At 42.4% G+C, this 12,894-nt stretch overlaps 1 protein-coding gene and 1 long non-coding RNA gene across 2 annotated transcripts in view; one reads left to right on the top strand and one right to left on the bottom strand.

Moving 5' to 3' along the window:
• LOC310908274 overlaps window positions 1-12,894 on the top strand; it is a 260,105-nt gene that overhangs the window by 93,274 nt on the left and 153,937 nt on the right. The window lies entirely within an intron of this gene.
• NDUFA9 (NADH:ubiquinone oxidoreductase subunit A9) lies at window positions 98-12,307 on the bottom strand. The gene is made up of 11 exons (XM_083859113.1): window positions 12,229-12,307; window positions 9,980-10,150; window positions 9,131-9,228; window positions 8,876-8,967; window positions 6,301-6,442; window positions 5,848-5,950; window positions 5,310-5,377; window positions 5,105-5,181; window positions 3,594-3,689; window positions 1,729-1,795; window positions 98-364 (listed from the first exon to the last, which is right to left on the bottom strand). Exons 1-11 carry the CDS (start codon window positions 12,275-12,277, stop codon window positions 197-199), a joined length of 1,131 nt encoding a protein of 376 aa, XP_083715239.1. The 5' UTR covers window positions 12,278-12,307; the 3' UTR covers window positions 98-196.

Genomic DNA, 12,894 nt, shown 5'->3' with positions numbered 1-12,894 from the left:
ATTCCAATGCTCACCAGCTAAGCAACCATGTTATTTGCTTTTGTGGCAGAGAGAAATTGCAACAGTCCCCCCCTTAAAAAAGACAACACTGGTGAAATAGAGTTTACATGATTAATACATTTTACTCAGTATGTACACAGTTCTCCAAAGAAGTTGAGTCATCCAAAGGCAGTTTAGGTGTCCCCCTTGCCAGCTGTTACATGGGCTGTGTTTTTGGCTTTACTTCCTCCAGCTCAGCGTCCAACCAGCGGAACCTGCGGTGACGGCGCAGGACCTCGATGGCCTTTTGCTCCAGGGGGGTTGGTTCAATGCCCAGCTCTTCAAAACCAGGGAGGTCAGGAAATGTCATGTCTGTTGTGTGAAACTTCAACAAGAATGGAGAGGGTAAGATAAAAAAAAAAATAAATAAAAATAATAAAAAAAATTCACTTGAAATGAACAGCTTTACACCCAATGCAATCAATCATTTTCCTGCCAAAGAAGTAGAGGAAGAAAAAAGATTCAAACAGAACTGTGGCATAATTACACAAGGTCTTGTGTACCAAGATTTTCAATAGGAGGTACAGGTATTCTGCATCCAGCAAAAAGTCCTTCAGGCTTTAATTCAGGAATAAATACCATGCAGGAAATACCTTCCTTTTCTCTCCATGCCTTATCAGGGAGCATCGCATTGCAAAATTAAGCAGAACTCCAAGGCTATACTTGAACTCCAATTATGGATATTCTGATTTCTCAAGCAAATGTGTGTTGAATTATCACCTCTGATAGATTGTTTTGCTTTGTGTATGGTTTAGAACATGGTTCTGTACAGGACAAATAGTTAATTCTATGACCATATTTGCAACCCATAAGACTTAATCCTAGGAAACAGAGATTTCTCTAATTCCTTGAAAAGTCCTTTAAGTCAAACACATCTAATATTATATAGATTATTTAAGTCTTGAAGAAAAGAGGAAAGTCTTGGAAAGAGGAACAATCAGACCCAGAAGTGACACAGAGAAACTCCCTCTTACACTACCTATGCTACAGCTGACTTGCAGCAGTTTTAGCCATTTGGCGCAGGTTTACTTTATGAAATGTAACCCAAGAAACTACAAAGGCAGCTGCAAGAAAGGTTTTTGGAGATGTTACAAAAATATCCTGGGGGACAGTCAGTTCAGTAGGCTACTGATACTGTGTTATAACAAAATACATTGAAACTCTAATCCTGCAAAACAGTTGGGAGAGTCACTCCATAATTCAGAAAGCAGAAAGTTTAGGGAATGTGCATGACTTATCTTTGCTAGCCTACACATATGCCAAATTTTGACACTAATACTTGCCAATTCCTACTTTTTTCCTTCCTTGCAGTTGGTTTTTTGCAACTTATTTCTCCACCCCCAATGAAACACTCTGAGAAGTCAGGAATAAACATGAAGTGGCAACATTTCTCCCAAAAAATGCACTTGAATGTTAAGAGATTTTGGAATGTATGCAGGGTGTCAGTTCAACTTCAGCTGTTGAAAATTCTATCATTCCCTGGATGATGGAAATTATTTTAATGCATCTAGAGGTACATAAAGGGACTCAGAGTGGGGAGCACTGCCCCCCTCACTTTGCTCATCCAACCTCTACTTTTGGCTGTTTTCAATTCCATGTGTTTTTGGGGAATGCAAAACCCCAAGTGGGAGTTTCAAGCACACAATGAAACATTTCCCAAGAGGGATTTTTGGCTGGTCCCATACTTACCCGATCCACCTTGTCTCGTGTCAACCACGGTTCAAATGGATTCATCTCAAAGAATCTTGCAACTAAACTGTGAACAGAAGAAAAATTGCAGAAGTGCAGTCATTTATCCAGACACACAGAAACCTGGCAAAAATTATTTCAGACTTTACAGACAGTGAGCAAGAGCTTGTTCTGAAGCTTGTTCTTGCAAGCTCTGAGTTCATTAAAGCACCAGATGTGCCAATCACCAAGTTCTTAGTTGTGTTTCTAGTAATTAACTGTTCCTAAATTATTGGATCTTGTATTATTTTATTTTGTGTAGAATGGAGAAGCAGATCTCTAAAAGTTAAAATGAATGTTAGTGGGTGGGGAAAGTGAACCCCACATCCAATTCCCCACACACCAGAGGGTTTAGTCTTGCCCCTGCCTTTCCTCCAAACTCTGTTCCCTGCCAGTGTAGGCAGCAATCCAATTAGTCACGAAGTTGGATTCAAAGCCTGCAGGAGAAAACAAACTTGCTGACAACTCAATGAGTTATCAGCAACACAAACAAGCTGGTGGAATCTGTAGCAATCTATAAAATGGGTGAGGATTGGGAGAACTGCAGTTTTCAGAAATGAAGTTTCCCTTGAAAGAAAGGAAATCTTTCAGGGAAAAGAAAATAATGCTACAGCTCTTGCTCAGTGTCTCAAGACCAACAGCAGAATCTCTTACAGGCAGGACCTTTTGCTGAAGTGCTTACCTGGCAGATTAGGGTGTTACTGCACGTCAACACAATCAGGCTTATCTGCCTTTTAGGCGCATTCTTTTCTCAAAAATACGAACTATTGCTTAGTTTAGCCCATAAATAAAAACAGAATAATGTGGACTGCAGCAAATGTGAATAAAACTAGGAAGCACCCACAGAGCACCTTTTTAACAAGCTGCTCTGTCACCTCAGTCATCTTATAACTTGGTGCCTCTTCCAGCCAATAGAGGAACAGCCACTGCAGTTCAGGATGTTCTTCTAAGCATTATCCATCAGCACTTCCATGGATCCAAGGCTGAGTCCTACTGGCAGGAGGGTTCTAACTCTGGTGACTGATTAAGCTTATTAATTTACATTGTACTAAAAATGAGGAGGAACAAGATGTCAAATAATAACAAAGCCCCATTGTGCTGAGGGCAACTTCTGAAATGGCATTTACTGTTTGGGGTAGCTCCTCAAAAAGATGTGACTGTTCCCTAAGGATCAGGCCCAGGCTCAGTAGCAGATCCTTAAGATTGTGCACAAAAATCTGTCAGGGCCTGCAGTCAGCAATATACACACATTTTCCCTGTGGTATTATTAAAAATAATTCAGTTTGCTACCAGTTTTATTGGATTAGGACCTTTTGCTACTTCTTGGCTCAGCAAAGCCATTCAGTCACAGAGTCACTTAGGTTGGAGAAGACCTCCAGGATGATCAAGTCCAACCTTTGCTGATCAGCACCTTGCCAACCAGACCAGGGCATTGAGTGCCACGTCCAGTTATTCCTTTAACACCTCCCTGGGCAGCCCATTCCAAATGTTCAACCACCCTTTTTGTGAAGAAATTCTCCCTGATATCCAACCTGAGCCTCCCCTGGTGCAGCCTGAGGCTGTGTCCTCTCATCCTTTCCCTGGATGTCAGGGAGAAATGACTTTGGAATGAGCAGCTATGCTAAGCTCACTACAAGCATTCATTCCATGTACCAGCCCATCAAATGCAGCCCCTGAGCTCAAAACTGGCTAACAGGGACCTCAGGAATGGCAACTTCTGTAACCTCTACCACATTAAATAACAACTGGGCAGAGTAAAGAACCCATGCAACAGTTGTTTATGCCTCTGGGCTGCCAGGAGCTTCCTGAATGAGGGTCCAACTTACTGGTAGAGAGGCCGTGGCAGGGGGTAGGGAAGGAAGGCGTGGTGGGCAACAGCGTAGATGTACTCAACCATGTCGTACAGGAGGTACCTGTGAGGGCTGAAAGGGAAAGCACCAAAGGTCACACCTCAGCCAGATTCACTTCAGTGTTTGCAGCAAGAGGAAAAAAAATAGTATTTTAAACCCTCCATCCCCCAAGGCTTTTTGTAGCCTTGTTTTCTTCAATCCAAATAATTCGTCAGCAAAGATTCCCCTGTGGCTCACAGGGAGGAGGTTTATCCTGGAGAACTGCCCATCCTAGAGCTGGGGAAGAGCATGGAAAAGAAATGGCAGAAAAAAACAGTGGGCATTTGGCTGCTGGACAAGGTTAACCCCCATAACCACACTGGATGAAGTGTGTTCTGTGTGCTTTGAAAGCACACCTGAATGTGCCTCCTTCCATCCTGACTCCAATTCTGAACCCAAGACTTCCAGCACTGTGACAGGAGTTTGTTCAAGCCCACTTGGAAGCCAGAAAGCAAATGGAGAATTAAGGACACTTTATTAACAAGGCATCCCATCTTTGGTAGAAATTGGCTGTAGGGAAATTGATTCACTTGCCTTTACTTGACTAAGAATATCTTGTTTTGTTTTTTGTTTTTTTTTTTTTTTTAAGCAAGATGAATTGTCCAAAAAATGCATTCCCCCTCTCTCAAGATGGAGAGAAAGAAGTAGCCTTCCATCCATCTGCCTAAGAGTAACAAACCACTGGGAATTCCCATTCCTTTCTTGTTCAGATTCTGCCTTGGCATTTTAGGCTCTCTAGATGGGTGTGACTGAGCTGTCAGGTATCTCCCTTGGCTTTCCAGGCAATTTGCTGCCATTCCAAAACAATTCTGAAAAGCTCCATGACACCACAAGAGCACACTGCTGAGCAGTTTGATAAACCCAGGATCTCACAGGTCTGAGGTTACAGCCATGAAAACTGAGCCTTCAACTGATATGTTCTCCAAAAAACTTCCAAAAGATCAGAGAACCATAAAATGGTTTGGGTTGGAGGAGACCTTTAAGATTGTCTTGTTCCAACCCTCTGCCATGGCAGGGACACCTTCCACCATCCCAGGTTGCTCAGAGCTCCATCCAACTTGGCCTTGAACAATTCCAGGGATGGGGCAGCCACAGCTGCTCTGGGAAACCTGTAAATCCAGTCTCTAACTAGATCTACAGCCTCTAAGGCATTCTAATTCCAGGTGGTTTCCACACAGCTTTACCAGAATTTTCCCCAAATCTATGCTGTCTAGCATGTTTCCCTAGCTGGCTATTTCTTCCCATGAAATGCAGTGGGGCCCAGATTAGGATTTTCAGAGTCCTCACAGTAAGAGCTCGAGCCATTTTTCCTCCCAAAAAGGAGGTGGAATTTATTGCAGCTCCAACTGTGTGCATGGATGGAGAAATTAAATGTACTGTGCAGCATGCCAAAAAATGACACCAAAAAGATGTACTACGGTTAATTAGAATCAGAAAAAGTGACCTACCCAGCCAAGGCATATGTTTTTCCTTTTGCATCAGGATTCTTAATTGCATTAATAATTGCCTTTGCTACATCAACCACCTGTGAGGAACAAAGTCCAACAGTTACCAGGAGAAAACAGGAATACATCCACACAGTCTTCTTTCAAAGGTGGTTTACAGACCAACAAATCCACCCACTGAGGATTTGGGATTTCATGGAAAACTTACATAGACTGGTTGCTTGACTGTTTTTTTGCCCAAAGCAATGAGAGGCACACCACCAAACCAGCGCATGTCTGAGGGGAAAAAAAGAGAAAAATCAGGGAATCCTTTCAGCACCAGGAAAACCAAAAGATTTTACACCATATTGAGTGTGAATCTCCTCTGAAAATTGTCTTTGCCTCAAAAAAAAAAAAAACACCAAAAAACAGAATTGGGAAGAATTCCCAGCCAGTTGCAGCAGCATTTCTTTCAAGACACATTTAGTTTTTGTATTAACAGCAATGGGAGGGTTATATTTGATGTTTTTTGAGAGTGGCTCAGTACACACCCTCCCCTCAAAATAAAATGATTGCAAAAATAAAAATAAAGAGCAACATCTAGCTAGATTGAGAAAGAATTCTATGAGGTGAGAATTTAATATGTTGCTCTGTATCCCACACATTCCTGATGAGAACACACCTGCCTGCTCTCCAGAAGCAAATCCCATTTTCTCTCTGTTCTCTACACAAATCACACATGGGTTTACTATTCCAAGAGTACTTACTTGCATAATGATTGAGGAATCGGTCCTCTCTCCCAAACATCTCAGAGGGCTTCAAAATTACAGCATCTGGAAATTCTTCCCTCACTGCAGTCTCTCCAACAGCCTATCAATAAAAACAAACACATTCATTAGATCCATGCTGAACCAAGCAGAAGTGGATGCCTCTCATAATAGAAGGCCTCCTTGACTACAGAACTGAAAGAAATTATGCCATTAGTAGCACAGAAATTATTTATATCTAATATTATTTATATCTAAGCCATTTGGTCTTTGAGATGCTGCACTAAGATAAAGGTGTCAGAGAAAGCCCAAATTATCAGCAGCAGCAAAGAGTCTTTAGTAAATCCATACACTGATTTCCTTCAAATAGACCCAGCTGGGGGAAAAACACAAATCTACACCAAATACAAAGTATATTCTCAGGAAATATATTTAAGTGGATTGCAGACTTACTTTGTTCCTGAGGTATTTGGAAGGACTCTTCATGCTGGCATTCAGGTGAGAGATATGAATGAATTTTTCCACGCCAGCTTCCTTACTTATCTGTGCGATAGTTTGAGGAATATTTACAAATTCATCTTCAAATTTGAAGTTTCTAAAGCAAGGCAAAACTCAAATGTTACTTTAAGAGCAATCAACAATAGCTGCCAATCAGTCAAAAATCAATTATTACATATCATTTGAATTGTATTATCAAAAACCTATACTGACACTCATTAGAAACAAAATTTCCCTTCATGATGGACTCTTCATATAATAAAAATTAGAGGCAAGTGAAATTGCAACTGTAATCTTCAATTTTAGCTTCTCTGCCTTTTCACCTGGTAAGATTAAATCAGTATGAAAAATCCTCTTGCCCACTTGTCTGTGACAAATAGAAAACTCCCAGTGAAAGTGAAAACAGATTATTTTTATTTAAAAAAGCACTCCTGCATCTTGAACTCTGAGCAAGGCTGTGTTTTTACAAATCCTGTTCAAAATTTGCCTTGATTTGACATATTAATTACAATACAAAGAAGCTCAAGATTTCTGAGCAGCAACAAGTCAGAGCAGATGCTTGGCATGGGGGAAGCAGACAAAAACAAACCAGAGAACACAGAATATTTGCTCATGCAAATGGAAAAACAATTTGTCAGAGCATTTAGAACCATTTCAGAGCTGAAAGGGACTTCCAGGAGAAGCAAGAAGAAATCCTCCCGTCACTCTATGACATTCAGGGGGCCTAAATCAGGGGGTTGTACTGTCAACCAGTCTGGTATCTGATCAAGAACAATACAGAAGCTCTGTCTCCACACAGAACTGACCTTACAGGCTGCCAACAATCCCAAAATTCTTTCCAACTATCCAAAACTGCAAGAAAGAGAACTGGCTTCTCATGTCATTGTATTGTCCCTGTAAGGACCCTCTCCCTCTGTGTCCTTATCTCCTCCCACAGCTCTCCAGATCCCACTGGAGTCCAAAGAAAGCCTTAAAAATACAAAGTTATTTTTGAGCCTTCAATAACTAATCTGATCCTGGGAACCATCACTCCTGTTCTGCTCACCAAAATAGATTTAGAAACACAGGAGAATGAACAACATCCCTCCTGTAACCATGGAGTTTCAAACAACACAGTACACACAGAGGAGCCTGGACACAAGTACAAGGCAAGGAGGAAAGTATTTCATGGCAGGCTTTGCTTTTTTTGACTGATCTCTCCATCTAATCTTACTTTTCTTCCTGTCCAAGTTCTTCACAGGCTCTGGGATGATGACAATGGTTACTCTAACCTCGTGTTTAACAAACCAGAGAACTTGACCTCAGGGTTTCAGCACCAGCACTGATCCCCAAGTGCATAAAAATATGTGATCAACACATTTGTGCCACACAGTGGTCAAGTTCTGTAATGTCTGGAAGTTTTAAATGGATCAAGACTTGTCTATTTGAATCTATTGGAACCGTACAGAGAACAAAGGTTGGGGATTTTTAAACAGAATGAAGCTTTTTGTTGTTGTCCTCACACTTCCTGTTAATAATAAAATAAACTGTCTTTTCTGTAAATCATACTTTTTACACAAATCCAGAAATTTCCAACATCAAAGGGCCCTTCATTAAAATACAGGCAACAAAACAGGTTTGTAAAGAGAGATGAAAATGGAATCTACATTTGTTTCTGTCTACAAATTTTGCTCTACCAGAGCAAAAATTATGCACCATACAAAGAAATATCCCAGCATTAAACTTTTGTCTTGCAGTTTGGCACAAGGCTTTAAATAAAATGGACATAATTGCATGAACACACACACACACACAGAAGGTGGCTATGACAGGTATTTTTAACCTAAACTATGGGAAATTTTTAATGGATTTCAAAAGAGAACTGTTCTTAGAAATTATTATCAAAGAATGCTTCTGTACCTAATATTGTCTGTGCCAAAATTCTATCAAGGAATGATGTTATTAGTCATAATCTTAGAGACTCTCCATCAGCTATTCCTGTTTCATGCTTTTTCTAGCAGGCTACAACTCATCACGATGTTCAAGTGACAGGATGAAATCTTATTTCAGTGAGAATGTAAATATAAACATAATATAAATATGAGTTAAATATAAATAAAATGGCAATATAAATAAAATAAAATAAAATGGCAATATAAATAAAATAAAATGGCAACACAAATATAAATAAAATGGCAACACAAATATAAATAAAATGGCAACACAAATATAGGAAATTGGTGAGGCTCTGTCATCCATAGGAAGGCACTCAGGGAACATCTATGAGGTATGTGAAAGCAGCACATTCGAATTTTCTGACAGAACAGAAGTTGTATGCTGGAAAACTTTGGAAAGAATGTACTTTCCCAAAGCAGATCACAACCAGGACTGGAGTAAACCATTTAAAGAAATTTTAAATGTTGGGGTTGCCTTTACACAGAGGCCAAGAACTTTGGCAACATCACTGCACACACACAGGCTGTAAAACATGGCTACAATACCTGGTGCAAACCTATTACATACAGCAAAAGAAAAACCAAAGGGAAATTACTTTGTTTCCCATTCCTTCCCGATAAGATTGATGACCACATTGCTGTGCTCCACGGCTCTTCGGATGGAATCCTTGTCCTTACAGTCCCACTCCTGCAAGCAGAGCATCAAAGGGGAAAACATGAGATGATGTGTAAATGAGGCAGCACCAAAGCAAGCTCTTTCACACCATTCAGAGGCTGGAGTTGTGCCTTTGGGAAGGATTCCCTGGCTGCCCCCAGGGGTTTGTTTGTGCTTGACGCCAAGCCAGACTCACCATGAAGAGGAGCTGCCCCAGGTCGCCCATGGGCCGCAGGTACATCAGGTCGTACTGATCGCAGCGATAGGGGATGATGACTTGAGAGCCAATGCGACCTGAAGGGACACAAAACCACCAAAGTTTCAAACAAACACATCCCTTTAAGTGGAAGAACTTCTGAATAAACAAATCTTCCTTTTATTCCTCCTGGAATTAAGGCATTACAATTAGGGTTCTGCAAAACTAAAAGTAGAATAGAACTGAGGTTCTTCTTGAACCTACATAATTGAAATTCTTCAACAGGATTCTTTTCTTAGTATTTAGGCTTGTAAGACAAAATGCCAAAGCTTAAAAAAAAAAAAAAAAAAAAAAAAACAATAAAAATGGTGTGTTCTATAAATATAGCACAACACCTGAAAAATGGAACATATACAAGGATATCTATATTTTTTAAGTTGCATGAGAAGAAAGAGGGGGGAAAAAAAGCAGCATGGGTTGTTTTTCAAAATTTAAATTCACAAGGGTAATTTTGAAGAATTCCAATCAAACTCCTGCAAACCTTTTAGTAAAATGTCTTAAAAAGCTAAAACCAAGAGACTCAAACACATCCTGTAGCTCTCCTCAGATGTGCATTCTCCAGAGGAGTAGGACTTCTTTTAATGACCTTAACCTTCAAAAGCTCCAAAGCTTCCTCAATTAAAACATTTTTTAGTATTTGTCACATGCTGGAACTTAAAGCAGACTGCAAAACACTTTTATAAGATCCAAAACGCCAGAGACTTCTCCACCACCCTGCAACCTGATTATTTCCATTAACCATCTTTTTGGGGGTATTTTTTTGTACCCAGTGCTCCTGGTGAGAGTTACCTAAGCGGTTGACAACGTATCGTCCCAGGAAACCCGTGGCTCCAAAGACTGTGGCCACGATGCCACTGACAGAGGATCTTCCACTCCTGCCATGAGGGATCACGGCGTGATGGACCTGCCGGTGCTGCTGCAATGCCGATGGTGCTGCAGTCAGGACAGAAATTCCGTGGCCTAAAACAGGGAAAGGGAGAAAGTTTGGGATGTTAATTGGGATTGGGCACTGCTAAATCACAGCTTACATTGGTTTTCTCATCACAGATCTCTAATGATCCCATGCCAAGACTCCTGATGGGCTGTTTCAGAGAGATCTGGAGAGGTCAGAGAGGAGCAGGCCTGGGATTGTTGGGGAAGTTAAGGATCAAAGTGAGACAGGGAAGGAGCAGACAAGGGTTATCAGTTCTTCAAAGCAAGTAAAGCTGACTGTGAGTTTAAGGTGAAGCAAGTAAAAAATACTCAGTAAAAATATAAAACATAGCAGAAGAAAGAATCCTCCTGTATCACAGCTCTGAAGGGAGAGATGCAAAGAGCCAGATCTGTGGTACATGGGATACTGCCCCAAAGCTGCTCCTTTCCTCAAGGAGCTGTTTGGGAGCCACAAAGGCAGGACATCATTGGGATACTGGTATCATGTGGTGACAGGACAAGGGGGAATGGCCTCACACTGACAGAGAGGTTAGATGGGATATGAGGAAGAAATCATGAGGGTGGTGAGGCCCTGGCACAGGTTTCCCAGAGAAGCTGTGGCTGCCCCATCCCTGGCAGTGTCCCAGGCCAGGCTGGATGGGACTGGGAACAACCTGACACCTGCACACTGAAGAAGGTTTTATCCCAACGTGGTGAGGAATTACCAGTTACACATGAGCACTGACACTGCAGCCACAGTGTCCAGAAGATCAAAAGGACAGGGTACTGAGGCATAAATTATATTGTTACCTCAGCTGGCAGAACTCAAACCAGAAAGTCCAATCACATTTCAGTGCCCAAAGGAGGTTTTTTGCTACCCAAAAGTCTATCTATGCCTGCTCTCTTCATACCCGACAAACTGGAAAAAATATTGCATCCCCAATTTTGTCCTGAAAGGCAGTTTGAGAGCCACTGAAAGCTAAAAAATCAATGATTTATATCTTTCAAGTACTCAGCAGATTTTTTGCTGTTACTTCTGCAAAAATTATTGGTGGCAGACTCTTCACAACACCTCTTCACTGCCACACCAACAAATAATATCTAATTACAGTTTTATATTCTTCCACTTTTGTGTATTCCCTTGTTGTGCTTACCTTACACTGTCAGGTGTTTAGTGATGAACATCTTTCTTTGTTCCATAACTCTGTGAGGTCTGGCTGCCATAAATTATCACCAGCTATGGTTTTATGCCCAATTATTACTTACAATTCCATTTTTCCAGAGAAGCTGTGGCTTCTCCATCCCTGGCAGTGTCCAAGGCCAGGTTGGATGGGGCTCTGAGCAACCTGGGACAGTGGAAGGTGTCTCTGCTCATGGCAGGGGGTTGGAACAAGATGATCCTTAAAGTCCTTTCCAATCCCAATAATTCTACCATTCTATGAATTAAAGATCAAATATCCACAGAAAACCCAAAGCGCCTTTTTCTCTACCCAAAGGTTTGTTTATCCCTGTTTTTTCCCAACTCCAGGAAATGGAAACAGACACATTTCCCATTTTGTCCTGAAAGGCAGCCTGACACCCACTGAGGCAAACAAACAACACACTGCTCCCATTGAAAGGATATTAAATTCCTCCCTGCCCTTTACCCACAAAACCCGTTTAACCATCTCCCATATTACCCAACCTAAGTTCAGAATCAATTCAAACGGAGACAAAGACCCAAATAACGCTTTATATATAATATTGATAGCTGAACCTCACCACAAATCATGGCCCAAAGGTCACAATCACCTAAGAAACGACAAAACGAATTTAAACTTTTCGCTTACAAGGCACTGACAGCCCCAGCGCGACACCCGCAGCTCCATCCCCAACCCTAAGGAGAAGGGAGGCTCAAACACGATCATTTCCACGCCTTCAGAACATTTTTTTCGGCAGCTCCTTTCCAGGCACCGCGGTGCGAGTTCCCCTCGCACAGAGCCGGGAGCAGAGCGCGTATCCCGGGCCGGGGAGAAGCCGCACGGGCAGGCCGAGCTGGCTGAGGGGCGGTGAGGATGGGGAGGCCCGGGAAGAGCCCTGAGGGGGTCGGGAAAAGCCGTGAGGGGCCCGGCGGCGCTGACACTCACCTGTCCTTGGCAGCCGCAGCCCGCGGGCGCAGCGCGTCGCCGCCGCCATCTTTGCGTCTTCCCGGGGCGGGGCGGCGCCTGCGCGGGGCGGGGGAGCGCAGTGCGCATGCGCGGGGCGGGGCCGGGGGGCTGTCCTTCAGGTTAATTAAAAAATTATGGATTTTATTAATATGGTGGAGATTGTGGGGTTCGGTGAGGTTGATGTGTTGTCTGGCGTTGCCGTGTTAGCCAGGCTGTGTGGCACTGGGTGGTGTCTCCAGTGTTTCTTTCCTCAGGGTGTAACGGCAGCTCCACCGCCAGCCTGGGCAGCCTATTCCAATGCCCAAGAAAAGAATTCTCCCTTAAATTAAAAAATTCTTCGTGGTTGTTCAACCCCCTGGTGCAGCTTGAGGCCGTTTCCTCTTGTCCTGTGCCTTGTTGTCGGGGAGTAGAGGCTGGAAACTCTTTTTATTAGCGGTGGATTTGATGCCGGCCAAAGCTGAGGGGGAAAGGGCGAGTCCTCAGTGGGTTTGTCCCGGTTATTAGACGGCAAAGGGAAGGTGAAAGTCTGGCTTTTCCCCTCTCATTTTCCTTCTCAGCGCTCATAAAACCAGCCGTACGATGGCGATGTGGGCTTGAAAAAGGAGGAAACACCTCTTTTTTTTTTTTTTTTTTTTTTTTTTTTTT

Source organism: Zosterops lateralis, assembly GCF_965231275.1.
Source record: "Zosterops lateralis genome assembly, chromosome: 4".
NCBI classification, from domain to species: domain Eukaryota; kingdom Metazoa; phylum Chordata; class Aves; order Passeriformes; family Zosteropidae; genus Zosterops; species Zosterops lateralis.
The sequence above is the reverse complement of the archived record's forward strand: the minus strand, read 5'-3'. Positions and strand labels throughout refer to the sequence as shown.

Excerpts from the sequence above, each read along its gene's own strand:
- NDUFA9 (XM_083859113.1), bottom strand. The coding sequence starts at position 12,277 with ATGGCGGCGGCGACGCGCTGCGCCCGCGGGCTGCGGCTGCCAAGGACA. Across the intron at positions 5,182-5,309 it reads CAGTCAAGCAACCAGTCTAT|GTGGTTGATGTAGCAAAGGC; the intron begins GTAAGTTTTCCA and ends TGTTCCTCACAG. Across the intron at positions 1,796-3,593 it reads CTGCCACGGCCTCTCTACCA|TTTAGTTGCAAGATTCTTTG; the intron begins GTAAGTTGGACC and ends TTCTGTTCACAG.